This window comes from Pieris napi, chromosome 12 (genome assembly GCF_905475465.1).
Source record: "Pieris napi chromosome 12, ilPieNapi1.2, whole genome shotgun sequence".
NCBI classification, from domain to species: domain Eukaryota; kingdom Metazoa; phylum Arthropoda; class Insecta; order Lepidoptera; family Pieridae; genus Pieris; species Pieris napi.
Genome location: NC_062245.1, coordinates 3,027,843 through 3,041,501, shown reverse-complemented (window position 1 = coordinate 3,041,501; position 13,659 = coordinate 3,027,843). Strand labels below are relative to the sequence as shown.

General features: G+C 35.6%; 1 protein-coding gene across 2 annotated transcripts in view; it reads right to left on the bottom strand.

Annotated features, from left to right (window-relative positions):
• The window catches only part of LOC125054415 (myosin-I heavy chain), an 88,550-nt gene that overhangs the window by 6,876 nt on the left and 68,015 nt on the right, over window positions 1–13,659 (bottom strand). Inside the window, exons 16-32 of one of the 2 annotated variants that reach the window (XM_047656296.1) lie at window positions 13,418–13,559; window positions 12,383–12,615; window positions 11,547–11,778; window positions 9,259–9,466; window positions 8,908–9,063; window positions 7,919–8,081; window positions 7,242–7,386; window positions 6,454–6,601; window positions 5,591–5,745; window positions 5,195–5,323; window positions 4,586–4,864; window positions 3,796–4,031; window positions 2,857–2,995; window positions 2,034–2,210; window positions 1,342–1,489; window positions 748–919; window positions 189–425 (exon numbers count right to left, since the gene is read on the bottom strand). In XM_047656296.1, the coding sequence (XP_047512252.1) occupies window positions 189–425; window positions 748–919; window positions 1,342–1,489; window positions 2,034–2,210; window positions 2,857–2,995; window positions 3,796–4,031; window positions 4,586–4,864; window positions 5,195–5,323; window positions 5,591–5,745; window positions 6,454–6,601; window positions 7,242–7,386; window positions 7,919–8,081; window positions 8,908–9,063; window positions 9,259–9,466; window positions 11,547–11,778; window positions 12,383–12,615; window positions 13,418–13,559 (3,099 nt within the window). The remainder of the gene's footprint in view (window positions 1–188; window positions 426–747; window positions 920–1,341; window positions 1,490–2,033; window positions 2,211–2,856; window positions 2,996–3,795; window positions 4,032–4,585; window positions 4,865–5,194; window positions 5,324–5,590; window positions 5,746–6,453; window positions 6,602–7,241; window positions 7,387–7,918; window positions 8,082–8,907; window positions 9,064–9,258; window positions 9,467–11,546; window positions 11,779–12,382; window positions 12,616–13,417; window positions 13,560–13,659) is intronic. The other variant, XM_047656297.1, reaches the window with a different exon arrangement.

The following is a 13,659-nucleotide window of genomic DNA, read 5'->3' as shown; positions in this document are numbered from 1 at the left end:
TGATTTTTTAATTGCAATTGTTTGTTTTACAGGTTTATTTCAAGAATTATCCTCTAGTCGAATGTAAAATAATTTGGCAAATTAAGAACACCTTGGTTTAATATTTTGGATTTGAATACATTGGATTTGAATATTTTACAATATAGAAAAATTAAATTGATATTACAATATATAATTTATTTGCGTACCTTCTTAGCGTATTTCTCAAGAAACCACCAGCAGACAAATCCGGTGGTCGCCTTAAAAGCCCGCCATCGATAAGAGCACGACGCGCTGATCGTAATGCGCCCGCTAGACGTGTACGCTCGCTTACTGGGGCCGCACGCCTCGGTGGTTCTTCTGACAGGCTATTACTGAGGGTGGGACTGTATGCTGCCATGAGCCACGCCGCTTCTTGTTTTTGGGCACATTCGAGGACTATACACCTTTGGAGTGAATACAAATGTTTTAAAATAAGCTTTAGTTGATATAGATAAAAGTGGAAAGCTTGTACGGTATATGTTACCATGGTCACTGTTTTCTATTTTAAAATAACATCGTAATCATGGTAACTAATTAAACTTCAATTCACAAGGTTGGAACTATCCACCAACCAAGCCATGCGCACATTTTCTTGTCATAAAATTTTTCAGATATTGTATAAATACACAATTTAAAACAGGGTTTCAATTAAATATTTTGGAAATTAAATAAAAAAAAATCAATAGAAACTATATTAACATTTCTATTATAATCGACATCACTTACCGAAGACCGTCATGCTGTCCATGATGCGTCAGACTGAGGGTTAGTCCGTTATCCACAGGGTCCATGAGTATCGCTGCTATGTTTGAATATGGGTATTCCGCTAAAACCACTTTATCAGCCGGTCGAACTAAAACGACCCCTTCTGACCCAACTCCAAGTAACACATTTGGACCTGTTATGAGAAATTTGTATGAAAATCCAGATTACCATGTTACATGTTGTGATTTGGCATTCTGATAAACAATAAACTACAAGCTCGTAGCTGCTTCACGACTGATTTGAGCGCGACCGCCGCTGCTAAAACCGCTGTGAGAGTTCGAAAATTGAGTTACAGAATCGCAAGGCTGAACCGTTTTGATAAGCTTAAATATATAAAATCTTCATAATCTTACAAAAACTCTGTGATGTGTACGTCGCTGTAATGTGTAGGTACAAAATACATGTCATTGCACATGAACGTGTTATGTACCGAAACAAAAAAGTATTACGCTGGTATTTTAAAATTTAATTTTTTTTAAACATAATTTCTATATTACTTTACTAAAACTATTTCATATCAACATACATTCTATTTAGCGAAAAAGTTTAACTTACCGTGTGCCCAATATCCTTTATATGTGACGGGGAACAAAGTGACACCGTACAATGGGTACTGCATGACACAAGAGAGATAAAGAGCTTTTGCCGTAAGCTCCGCTCTACCCGCCCCATACTGTCTGTGAGCTTGGGCTAATATTGTTGCCTGTTAAACAAAAATCCATAAATTTTGGGAAATTGCAGAGACATTATTAATACGCAGACGAGATTATTTGTGTTTCAAAAATATTTTAGTGTAGATAAAGATTATACTTTTATGAATGATACTATATTTTGCCGTTGAAAATAATAATTGAAACCGTTTATTTGCACGAAGTAAGTGATCAGCTTCCGGTCAGGCATATGTCGTCAATTTTTAAATTTAGATGCCGGTTTCATCTCTCTCTTCCTTTACCGTACGGCATATATAGAGAATCTATTAATCGACGAGGATCGAACCTACTACCTCAGGGTTGAGAGCCACTAGGCTCACACCGCTGTCATTCATGCTGAGTAGATATTATTAAATTAATCGTAGAATTTGTTAAGTTGGAGATCTAGTTAATGCGATTAATTTGTGTAGTGTATTATTAGGCCATAAAATAATGTGTTGTGATAATGTAAAAAACCCCATGTTTACACACAAAGAAGCTAGATTGAAAGTACAGGTAGAGGTATGAATAGTGCCGTATAAAAGTGTTTACACTTACCCACTGATGTGCCGGCCTGGTCTTAGCTATTCGCGGTGGAAGGAATTGTTCGGGATGCGAGTAATAGGCCCGGGTGTGAGGTGGAGGTGGACTAGCGGCAGGTTCGCCTAACGACACTTGTGCTTGTAAGCCCGCTAATTGTAAAGCCACTTTTTCTGATACGGGGAATTCGTCCATCTGAAATATTGTAATACGTTTATTTAATGGTTAAAGTAACAGCCGGTCTTTACCCTAAAACAAAGGCCGGTAACGCACTCGCGCACTCCGTCTTAAGGACATATATTTAAGAAAAAAAACGCCATTACTGCACTTGTAAATTTTCCATTCTAACAAACATATTCATTGATAAAGAAGTAAAACATATTTAAATATTTTTATTATCGAATCTTTATATTGTCTTAATTTTTTTGGGTATTACACATACCATAGAAGTCACTGATTAAACGAATTAAGTAGTCACGATTTGAAATAAATTCGTGAATTTTTGTATTTAATGAAAATAAATTTTTATTCAATAAATAGTCATCGTTATCTCGAAAAAAAAAACGTAATATTTTATTTTATCATTATGACATATTTAGTTCCTATCACAATCTGTTCTTTTCTGCATATTACTTTTACAAAATAATGTCGATGTTTCACTTCTGCCAGGCGTCCCGTGACGGCTCACATTTTTTGTATACTAACTCTAACATATCTTATACATAGCAGTTACATGTTCTATCTATGAGTAATAGACATTTAGAGTAGGCTCCACAAAATAAAGTTTTGGAAACCACCTTTTTGCGAAACTTTTTTTTTCCTTAAAAATAATATTGTATACCTTGACAACACTATGTACAGCTTGGGCATACAGCAAAGCCACTTCTACCGGGTCATGTGGAAGTTCACGCCCACCTCGGAATAGACGTCTTTTAAACACGAAACGATTATCAGCTGATCCACCGCCAGGTCCCTGTTGCCTGAAAAGAACAAATAACATAGGTTTTATATTTCGTACTAAATTGATTAAAAAATATTTTAAAATACGCAGTTTTCTGTCGTGAAACGTTATTCTCTAATCTTGTTTTAAGCGATATCGGCAATATTAAACTTTGTAAAGAAATAACAGTTGTTAATTCTAGAAACTACATAAAAATATTCACTTATAATACCACAAGAGCTTCAAAATTATCGGGTATTTCCCGATAGGTTCGTTGCAAACAATTAATATAGTCGTCATATTTGTTTGCAGGGAACCTTGAGGGAAATGCCCGATAATTTTGAAGCTCGTGTGGTATTCGGGGGATTATTTTTCCGAACCAAATGTCGGCCAATAGAATTGCACCATGAGACGAAATGTACAGTTAACAAATAAGAATTTCATAATGAATAAAACAACTACTTAATACTTTTCTTGAAGCAACGACCAGAGAAAATTTTCACAAAAAATTATCAGTATAATACCATGTAGGTTGTACCACGTGACGTCGAATGGTGCAATTCTATTGGCCGATATTTGGGTCGGAAAAATAATCTAAATTAATCCTAACTTAAAAGAAGGTCACCAAACTTAACAACTATTTTTTAACCAACTTCAAAGTAACTATCAGTTTGACATGCTCGTGTGTGATATTGTGATTATAAAACTAAAACCATCACTACCATATACCATCAGTCATACCGAGAAGATCTTTTTTTCAATCGGGCATATTCTAACAGTCTTAATTTAATTGTTTTGCCTATTTAGTTTTCTAGAAAGATCGCTAATGATTTCACTTACATCTCCCAAGCAGCAATTACGTCATACAGATACTGCGTGGCTCTAACATGCTCTTCAGTACTAGCTCGTTGCTGATATACGGCCCAACCGGCGCGGGCCTGTGGCGGCAATCCCAGCTTATCGGCCAGTCTTGCCGCGGCTGCTGCTGCCGTATCAGCAGGATGTACGTCGATGGCCTTAGTTCTGCCGTCGAGGAAGAAGAATCGGCAGACTATTGTGCCGAGGCGACGCATTGCCTGGGAAATCGCATATTGGCATTCATATATTCACTTAATATAGTTTCAACAAAAATAATACGTTAAACTTCTAACATTTTGGAAGTTATACTTCTTTTTGCGCATTAGGGAAAAATGATGAGTAAATTTTTGTTTACGATGCTCGCGCACACCGCCACAAAAAACCGACACCCTGAAGTTAGCTATAGTCAACATTTTAGTTTTTTCTATTATTAGTGTCGTCTTTCTACAAACTAAGAATAAGGTGAAAGAAAAAAATTTTGAAAAGATTTTTATCTTGTTACGTCAAAGAAGTATAACTTCTAACGCGTGGACACACGTTTTTTTAATATAAGGAAACCATGAAATCCTCTATTGTCTATTACAAAATTGTTAGTTTGATAATATTGTAAATACAATAAGTCTTATTACAAAGTTTATTTAAGGAATCGCATCCAAGTAATCATTCATAAAATTATTTTGTGTTTATATCTTAGCTCATCACCTCTGTACGTACCGGTATCGATACGTTGTATTGGAAAAAATTAAAGCATCCAAATTTTAAATATACTTACAGCAATTTCAACTGTGCTAGGCGGAAGCTGCCTTGGAGCTGCTCCCCTGCAATTATCCAAACACCACTGCGCACAATGAGATGCGCGTGCGCTTGACGTCACAGATCCCACTGACGTCATAGATCCAGCGCCGGGCGAACCTAACACGGGTTTCGCGCGCATACGAAGCCATGCGCAGTAGTATCGCGCTAGCCCACGACTTGGTTGCCAGGCAACCGCACACAAGCAGAGTATGAGCCATACGCGTTCAGCCCATTCCTCTACAGGACATTCAGTAATCTGGAAAATAAAATAGGAATTAATTGATGTTTACATACATTGGTGTTTACGCTGAAATGAAATGAGTGCTGAAGTTAAAACGGAGCAATGTTAGTAAACGAGCTAAGTCTGTACATCCATAGATGCTCTCCTCACACTATAAAATCGATTTTTGTTTAGTTTTTTGTAATTTTTTTTTTATTAGTAAATGTTTTGTTGTAATGTTTGTTTTGTTTGATAATTGTTTTGATTGATATTTGTATGATATCTATATGTATGTCAGTGTGCCGAGCGTTGGCAAGCTTATTATCAATAAAAAAAAAAATGTTTCTATGTATTATTACAACTCACCTGCCGGACACACTGCACAAGTATTTCATCGCGGAGTTCCTCGCGTTCTAAGCCTTTGGAGATGATAGATTGAATCACTTGTGTTTCCTTCTCTGATGTAAGCTCACCTCTCATGTAACGGCAGAGATCCTAAAATTATAAAAACCTTTAAATTTTGATATATATATTTGAAATTGTTGCCACACTTTGGTTTAACTATTTATTCAGTAGCTTCGGTTTCGTTTATTAAAATTTTATTATTTTCTAATTAATAAATAAAGATAAGTTTCATGCACTGTAAGTAAAATATGCCGTTCAAAAAGATCTAAAAATTTTTTTGCGTACCGATGTCTGGTTGACCTTGTAAAGACCTGTCAATTGTCATAACTAAAATTGATAACTGATTAAGATACGTACTCTAAAAATGTTAACCGCAGCTGTCACGCTATCTGGGTCATGAAGTTGTATATGCGATGTGGGTATATTATTGCCTTTGTGGTATGTTATCATTTCCTCTTTGGTCAGCAGCTCCATAGACTTGCTTTTACGTGTTAATGTTGCCATTATTGTTCCTGAAATCGTTTTAATACATAAATTATGTAACACAGTGTGTATTACGTATCAGTACGAGATATTTATTACCAAGTGTTACCGATGTGTGAAAAAAAACTAATTGATTTCTATTGGTGTTTGGTAACATTTATAAGATTCGATTAAGAGATAAATTAAAAAAAAAATGTTCAAGTAGTAAGGAAGTGTTCCAAGTATTACGTCACGGAAATTTTGGAGATTCTTGACGCCCCTTCCCCCTACGTAACGGGCCGTAACGTTTTTCTGCAGCCAATAGTAAAACGTTTCGTCATTACTCAGTGACTCTATACCTAAAAGTTACTATTATGTGGTGTAAAGTACTGGAAAGTCCAAAATAATATTAACAATAACGCGTAATACAATCCCCGCCCCGCATCGTAACGTTGTACAAGATGACCCCCCGAAATTCGTTACATAATATTTGAACGCTGCCTTATCCTAAAGCTTAAGACTTTAAAAAAATGTATTTCGATTGATTATAACACCCAGATATATGATAATACCCAGATTTATTTCCAACACGCAAATATAAAGTATTTACAAAATTCTTAAGCTACATAGGATAGTGATAATCAAAATATATGGTTTGACATATGGGACTCAAAGTTCGTGCTTTTAAGTTTTAACTCAACATTTTTCAAAAAATTCGGCAGTTTTATGAAAATGACAATTCCTACGAATAATTTTACCTTCAGGTGATCGCGGATGGTCGTTGAAGTATAGTTTGGCAAATTCAGACAAGTCAGTATCTGCGGGTGCATCAGTACTAACTGGTGCTTCTAGTTGATGTAACCGACGTTCCACTCGTTCTTTTCTACGAGCGCTTCTTTCGGTATTCTAAAATAGAATTAATGAAATTAATATCGTCTATATATAAACCTTTGTGATAAGTTTGTTAGAGCAAATAGCGCCACAAACCGCAGTTTCTTTGAGATTTTCGACAATTTTTTTTTGTGTTCGGCTAATTACTACTAATGTCTCAAGAGAAATGATCGGTACTTTTTATATAATGCAGCATGTTGCATTAACATATTATCTTAATTGTGACTTAGTGCCGATAACTTAACCACCCTTAGTTTACTTCGTTGCTGCGTTTAGCTGAACAAAAATGTAAAAAAACAGAAGAAGTAAATTTAAAGTTTTAAGACAAAATGGAAAAAAAAGAAGGCTTAAATAGGAAAAAATATTAAAAGGACAGCGACGCACTCGTGAGCCCTCTAGAGTCAATAGTGTCCATGGGCGGTGGTATTAACATCAGATGAGCCAGGAGGCTCACACACACATGGGGCAAACGGGCCCGCCCGTTATATAAAACAAAGACCAGATATTTTTCTCTGTCTATTAATCGACTGAAATAGCCAATTGCGATTAAATTTTCATCAAAGTTAAATTATATAATCAATTGTATTCATTATATTTTATCATTCAGACACGTGCAATTAAGAAACAATGTAAGAAATCAATTTATTTTACTCACACTAACATCTCCATTAGTCATGGGAGGTGGACTTATACATTCCATTGCAACAGAAGGTGTTTCCACTGCTTCCGGTGACGTAAGATTACTCGGCAATGGCGGTAATGGCGCTTCCGGTTCCATTTCGGGCGTTTTGTTTGGTAAGCTGAATAAAAAATTAGTACAAGCAAATTTATATACAGGTAAAAAAGATATACTAAGACCTTACTACGACGTTTTAGTGTTAGTGAAATGACAACTGCTGGTGCTGCTCTATGATTAATTTTAATTATTATTATTAAGATGACGATTAAATTATATACTACTTAACGACTCATATAACATTCACATACACACACATACGCACATATAGTCTACAGTTCAGACACAATATACATATTTATTACTATATAAGTTACGGAAGAGCTTTGTCCCACAGTACTTGTATTAACAAAAACATTGTACATCGTTTTAGTTACTATATTATGGTATAAATATAAATTAAACAATATGAATTTTTTAAACGAATGACAGGCACAATACTACCAAGCCCTTGAAGTCACGTGATCATATTGTGTGTAAGATACTGATGAAAATATTTATTTTCGAAATTGAATATTTTGGTCCCGTAAGACCAGAAAGAACGCATTAGGTAATCTAACAAGTATACCTACCTATTCTTTATCTAAAGAACTTACCCATTATTTTCTGGTGGATAAATCGGTGGTGGTGGGGGCAACATGACGGGTTCCGTGTCATTTGGTCTCGGTATAACAGATTCGTATATTGGTTCTTTGTCTTTGATAACAGCAAGCTTTCCGTTCGGCACGATGCCATTTGTCAGTTCTGGTGGTGTGGTATCTAAAAATAGTTACTTTCAAATTAAAATGTTCGTCAATATTTCCATTTAAATATATAAAAACGTATGATTCAAAGCATGCTAAAAAACAAAATAAACCACATTTAAACTGCTATACAATCTTTAAAATAGTAAATTTTTTCAAAAAAAATAAATTGTTTGCAAGATGCTAGGATATTACAAACGCAACAACTTTCTATGTTAACTTGAACAACTGTAAATAAACATTCAATAACTCTTTGAAACTTTTTAGTACGTAATAGAACGAGGATATATTTTTGGACTGTATATACGAGCTGTAATACAAAAACGTGCTGGGACAAATGTGAAGGAAGACCAGGCTTGCTAGATACAACAAGACAATCAGTTTATAGTTGTGGAAATGATTTCGTTTTGCTTTCTCTACGCCCTTGACTTGCGAACTGGTAGTAAATGTAAATTTACAATTAATGTAACTTCTTTCTGACAATTCATAAGTGTACTTGTTTACCAACATGAATAAAGATATTTTGAGTTTGAGTTTTACTCTAATGAATGGTTTGGCCTGGCCTACAGCAATAAATATGTAATAATAAACATAGGCTACTTTAGTGCTAATAAAGATAAAGTCGCGAGTACCAGATAAATAATCATTATTTTCGGAGTAAATCATCACGAAATGATTAAATTCTTGAAAAAAAAATTAAATTAAATCTTGCTTGGTACTAAAATGGTGCAAAGGTCTACATCGATTATTCGAGTGGTGCCTATTGAGTCTTTGTAGGCTAACACGTGTCTACATATGCGGGTTTCATGCCAAACGAAAAACCGTGCATGCATATGCCACACCTTTGATAGGGGGCGGCGGCGGAGGTCCCGCTGGTTCTGGTAAAGAGCATTGTGGTGGTGACGGGAAGGCTGGAGAGCCTTCCACCAATGGCTCTGACACCGGAGGTGGTGGGAGAATAAGAGACGATGACATCGCATCGCCGTTCGGTATGCGACCTAACACAGTTTATTAAAAATCATTATCAAGATAAGCTAAAATTTGGACAGCGTAGTTTAAGTTTTTGGTAACGTCTCCAAAATCCTATGGGATGTCTAATTACTTTTTCATATAAAACAATAGGAAACTTAAAAAATCCTACCCAACGCGCTTTGCCAATTTGTTCAACAGAATCACACTGAAAAACTTCTTACCGTTCATTGAATTCGTCATATTCTCAGGTGACCCATTGACAATACCATTCATGGAGACAGGTGTCGCCGGGTGTAGTATAGAGTGTAAGGGTAGTGAGTTTGGGGGTGGTGGTGGTGGTGGAAAGGCATCAGATGGTGCACCATCAGGCTTCCGTTGGTCTGGGTGCTTAGTTAGTTCACTCATCTCTTCTGCTAGGACGTGTTCCAACTGAAAATATAGTGTGAAATTATTGTTTAAAACAAGTAACAAATAAGCTTCTTTTTCGATTCCAAAAATGACCAAAATTTTCATGGTCTCGTTCTTTAGTATATATATGAATGTAATGATTTCTATTCAAAATAGCTCTTCTATCTATGGTAGGGGAGCCCAAGAGGGGATTTCGGGATTTACTAAAGCGCGGCAGATTAATATATAGGGGGATACCTTGTACCCGCTTAAGTACCTCCACAAAATATGAGGCCCATATATAAGGCCGCGCGTGAAGGAGACAGGATCAGATTAGTAAAAAAAAATTGACCATCAGAAATTCCCGAGCGCGTCAGATTAAGGTAGGGTGAGTTAATTACATCCTAAAAAGTGTATATTCCACTAATCTGACAATTTGAGAGTGACGGAAAAAAAGGGGAGGGCAACAAAGTTGTAAAAAAAAAACGTCATCTCGACATTCTCGAGCGTAGCTAATTTTTTTTTTATTTTGAAGGAAATAATTCAAGAATAATGAAAAATATATAATCTGACGATTTCCGCAAGCCGAAATCACAAAAATTCGTCGATAAAGTTAAATGCGTGCAGCTGCGTGATGCCTACATTTCCTTAAACCGATCGGAATCTACTAAATGGCGTTCTAAATATTTCCCTCAAAATTACATTTCCTGTGAATTTGAACCGATTCGGACCGATAGATTTTGAGAAATTTTGAAAAATCTTAAAAAAATAAGAATTTTTTTTTTAAAGTGGTTTCTTTATCGATCAACTTCAAAAACTAATCCGCCTTTGAGCTTGAAAAAACCACGTCGATCGCCACCAAGCTGGTCAAAAGCGGTTGATTAGTTCGAGAGATACGAAAGAAACCCGAAAAAGTGTTTTTTCGGGATTACTCCGAAATTTGTGGTTCGATCAATTAAAATTGCTAAATTACTTATGATGATGATAAAACTGCGTCGAATGCCGCCAACTGCGTGAAAATTGCTTGATCCATTCAAAAGTTATTGCGGTTTGAAAATTCCAAAAATAGTGTTCTATGAAACTTCTATCAGACTTTCGAGCTGGGAGAGCTCAAATGCATAGAAATGTTATTTCTTTGAACTCAGCGAGCTCAAAATATCAATTTTAAGCGCCCAGGAATGGAATTAGCGGGAAGTTGCAGGGATGGCCCTTTAGGTGAACCGTTTTTCTAAAAAAAATTTATCAGATTAGGCGAATCCCTCTAGATGATCGTCAGATTATGACACAGTACGTTTAGAACATAAAGATGAACCACATATATCTTAATCTGACGCGCTTGAGTATTTCAAAATTGCGATTTTTTTTTGCAAATAAAATGGCCGTGGGTTTGCGTCCCATCGAAATCGTCAGATTAGTGAATGAGAGCTTTTTTTTTGGTGCACTTAACACTCCCTTAGAAAATCTGACGCGCTCGATAATTTTTTTTTTTTTTCATTTTCAACCCTTAAATACAACCACCCGCATCATGCAAACGATCAGATTAACATACGTACATTATTAAAAATACGTAGGGCATTGATGCTATCAATATCTGACGCGCTCGAGGATGTCCATGCAACAGTTTTTTTTTACATATTTAACAATCTATAGCCGCTTCCCCCACCGATGAAAAGGTATATATCATATAACATTTTTTTCTTCTTATTATCTAAGCTTTGCATCCCAATAGGTCTCTACGACGCTCGAGTAAATCCCCATTTAGCATCGTGGGCTCCCCTACCACTACTATTGATACCTATGTATTGTAAATTACGTTATGTACATGTACATAGGTAATTACAGTGAAAATATTATATATTCATCAGCAATAGTATACGATGCACAACAACGTTTCGTACGTACGTGACTAGCTAACGTACGTATTACTATTTCAGATAAAGTTTTTGGAAATACAATTATTTTTTAATAATATTTTTTTAAAATTATACCATTATCCTTAGAAGAAGAAGTAGTAGAAATTTAATTAAAAAATTAGGTAATTTATAATTACTACCCTATTTTATTTCTTAACTTTTCTTCATAACACCATATGCTGGCGTCAACAGAGTTATGAATTCCTTACCTCCTGATTCAAATCATCAGCCAGCCGTTCAATAGAGTCTCCAATCTCATTGATGGTGGGTTGATGAGCTGGTTGTCCATCTGGCGCGCCCCTTTGGGCTGGTACATCCGCCAAGAAATCGAAGAGATTGTCTAAATTAACGGATTCTGCGCGAGCGGAACAGTTTATACCGCGTAGGTTCTCCGCCATACTTTCCAACTCTGCGCGCTCTTGTTCTGCTTTTTCGGCAAGGCTGGAAGTGAAAAAAATTTATTTAATAAATAGTCTTAATTCGTTTAAAATGATTTTACAGTTATACTAGCTGACCCGGCAAACGTCGTTTTGCCATGTATATTATTTATAGGAAACATTTGATTTTGAGTTCAATAAAATATAGACTATCCATAATAAAAAATAGGGGTTGATCGTAGAGGGGTGAAAATTAAGGGTTGTATGTATTAGTATAAAAATTCGTCCAAAAAATAAAAATAAAATGTTAAAATGTTAGGGGTTGACAATCCTTATCACTAAAAATAGATAGCAGCCGATTCTCACGACCTACTGAATATGCATATAAAATTTTATAAAAATCGGTCAAAGCCGTTTCGGAGGAGTATGGTAACTAACATTGTGACACGAGAATTTTATATATAAGATGAAATGTATTGTCCATATAAATTAAATTATTTTTAATAACTTTGTTACTTTAAAGAATATAACGGAACAAATAACAAATGTGCTGTTTAATTTTAAAAGGTTTATGGTATTAAAGAAAAACATTTTAATTTTTTTTCATTTTTATGTACTAATTTTCCACTGCACAAAGATATGTAAATTACATACAGCATGGAACATACCTATTCCTCTCTTCCCTCAATTTCATCTCCTGATTGACTCTCTTCATTTCCCTCAAAGCAGCAGCAACTTCTCTCGCAAAGGCTCCTCTCAGATGCCTCTGCAGTGTAAGAGCTGCTCTTCGAAGTCGCAAAAAGACAGTTCTTTCGTACCAGCCTCGCCACGCAGCTTGAAGTACGATTGCCGCCTTCCGCCATTGAAGATATTGACGACGCGATATCGAACCTTTGTACCACTGCAGAGAGTTGAAATTTGATTAACAAATGATAAGCGGTACCTTAATCAACGCGGAAATGTTTTTGGCTCGACGACTTACAAATTATATTAAAGTCTTTAGAAGATAAAGACAGTTTCTTACTCAACAAAGTTGTCCAGAGCCTATACCATAGACACAAGTAGCAAGTTTATTTTAATTTTTCTGGATTTGTAATAGCATCGTGATGTCTCTGTATTAAGGTATATTTTATAATTATGGAAGATTTTATAACTATAACTAGCTGCCCCCGCGAACTTCGTTTCTACTTAATGTGATTTTACTTAGCCTACCTTTTTAGTACATACCAACATGGATCATTTTGCTATGCTATCCCGGAGACTGTTCGATTTTACGGAATAAACCATTGAGTTCAAGTCATAAGATTAGTTAACTAATAAAAAATAGGGGTTGTATGTATTTTTGTATGCTGTATCATAAAAAGTTGGGGTGGACCCCCCTTATCACTAAGGGGTTTGAACATAAATAGTAGCCGATTCTCAGACTAACTGAATATGCATAAAAAATTCATAAGAATCGGTCGAGCCGTTTCGGAGGAGTACGGGAACGAACATTGTGACACGAGAATTTTATATATATAGAGATAGAAACTAGGACTGTTTGTTGATATCAAGGTCGGGTCTTTGTACCTACAATAATTAATGTTTAATGAACCGGGTACGTCCTCCTCTTAGAATACTGATTTTTTTCTACCCCACATCAAAACGTAATTTGAGTTTTCAAGGTGGTATAAAACATAGTATATTGAATAAGAAAATTATACCTTTTGAATGAGTAACGCCGAAGACTGAAGCAACGCTGTCCTCTTAGCTTCAAGAGGCGCGTGTACTGAACTCCTCATGAATATTTTAGTATGACCAATTTGCCAGTCGTCTTTCGGTGCATTTACGAGTAACATAATGTCTCTGAAATATCACTTTCTATTTTATACTCCATAAATTGAATTATCTAGTTGATAAAAGGGCCTGGGACTAGTGCTATACAGGCTACTTCTAATTAATTTGC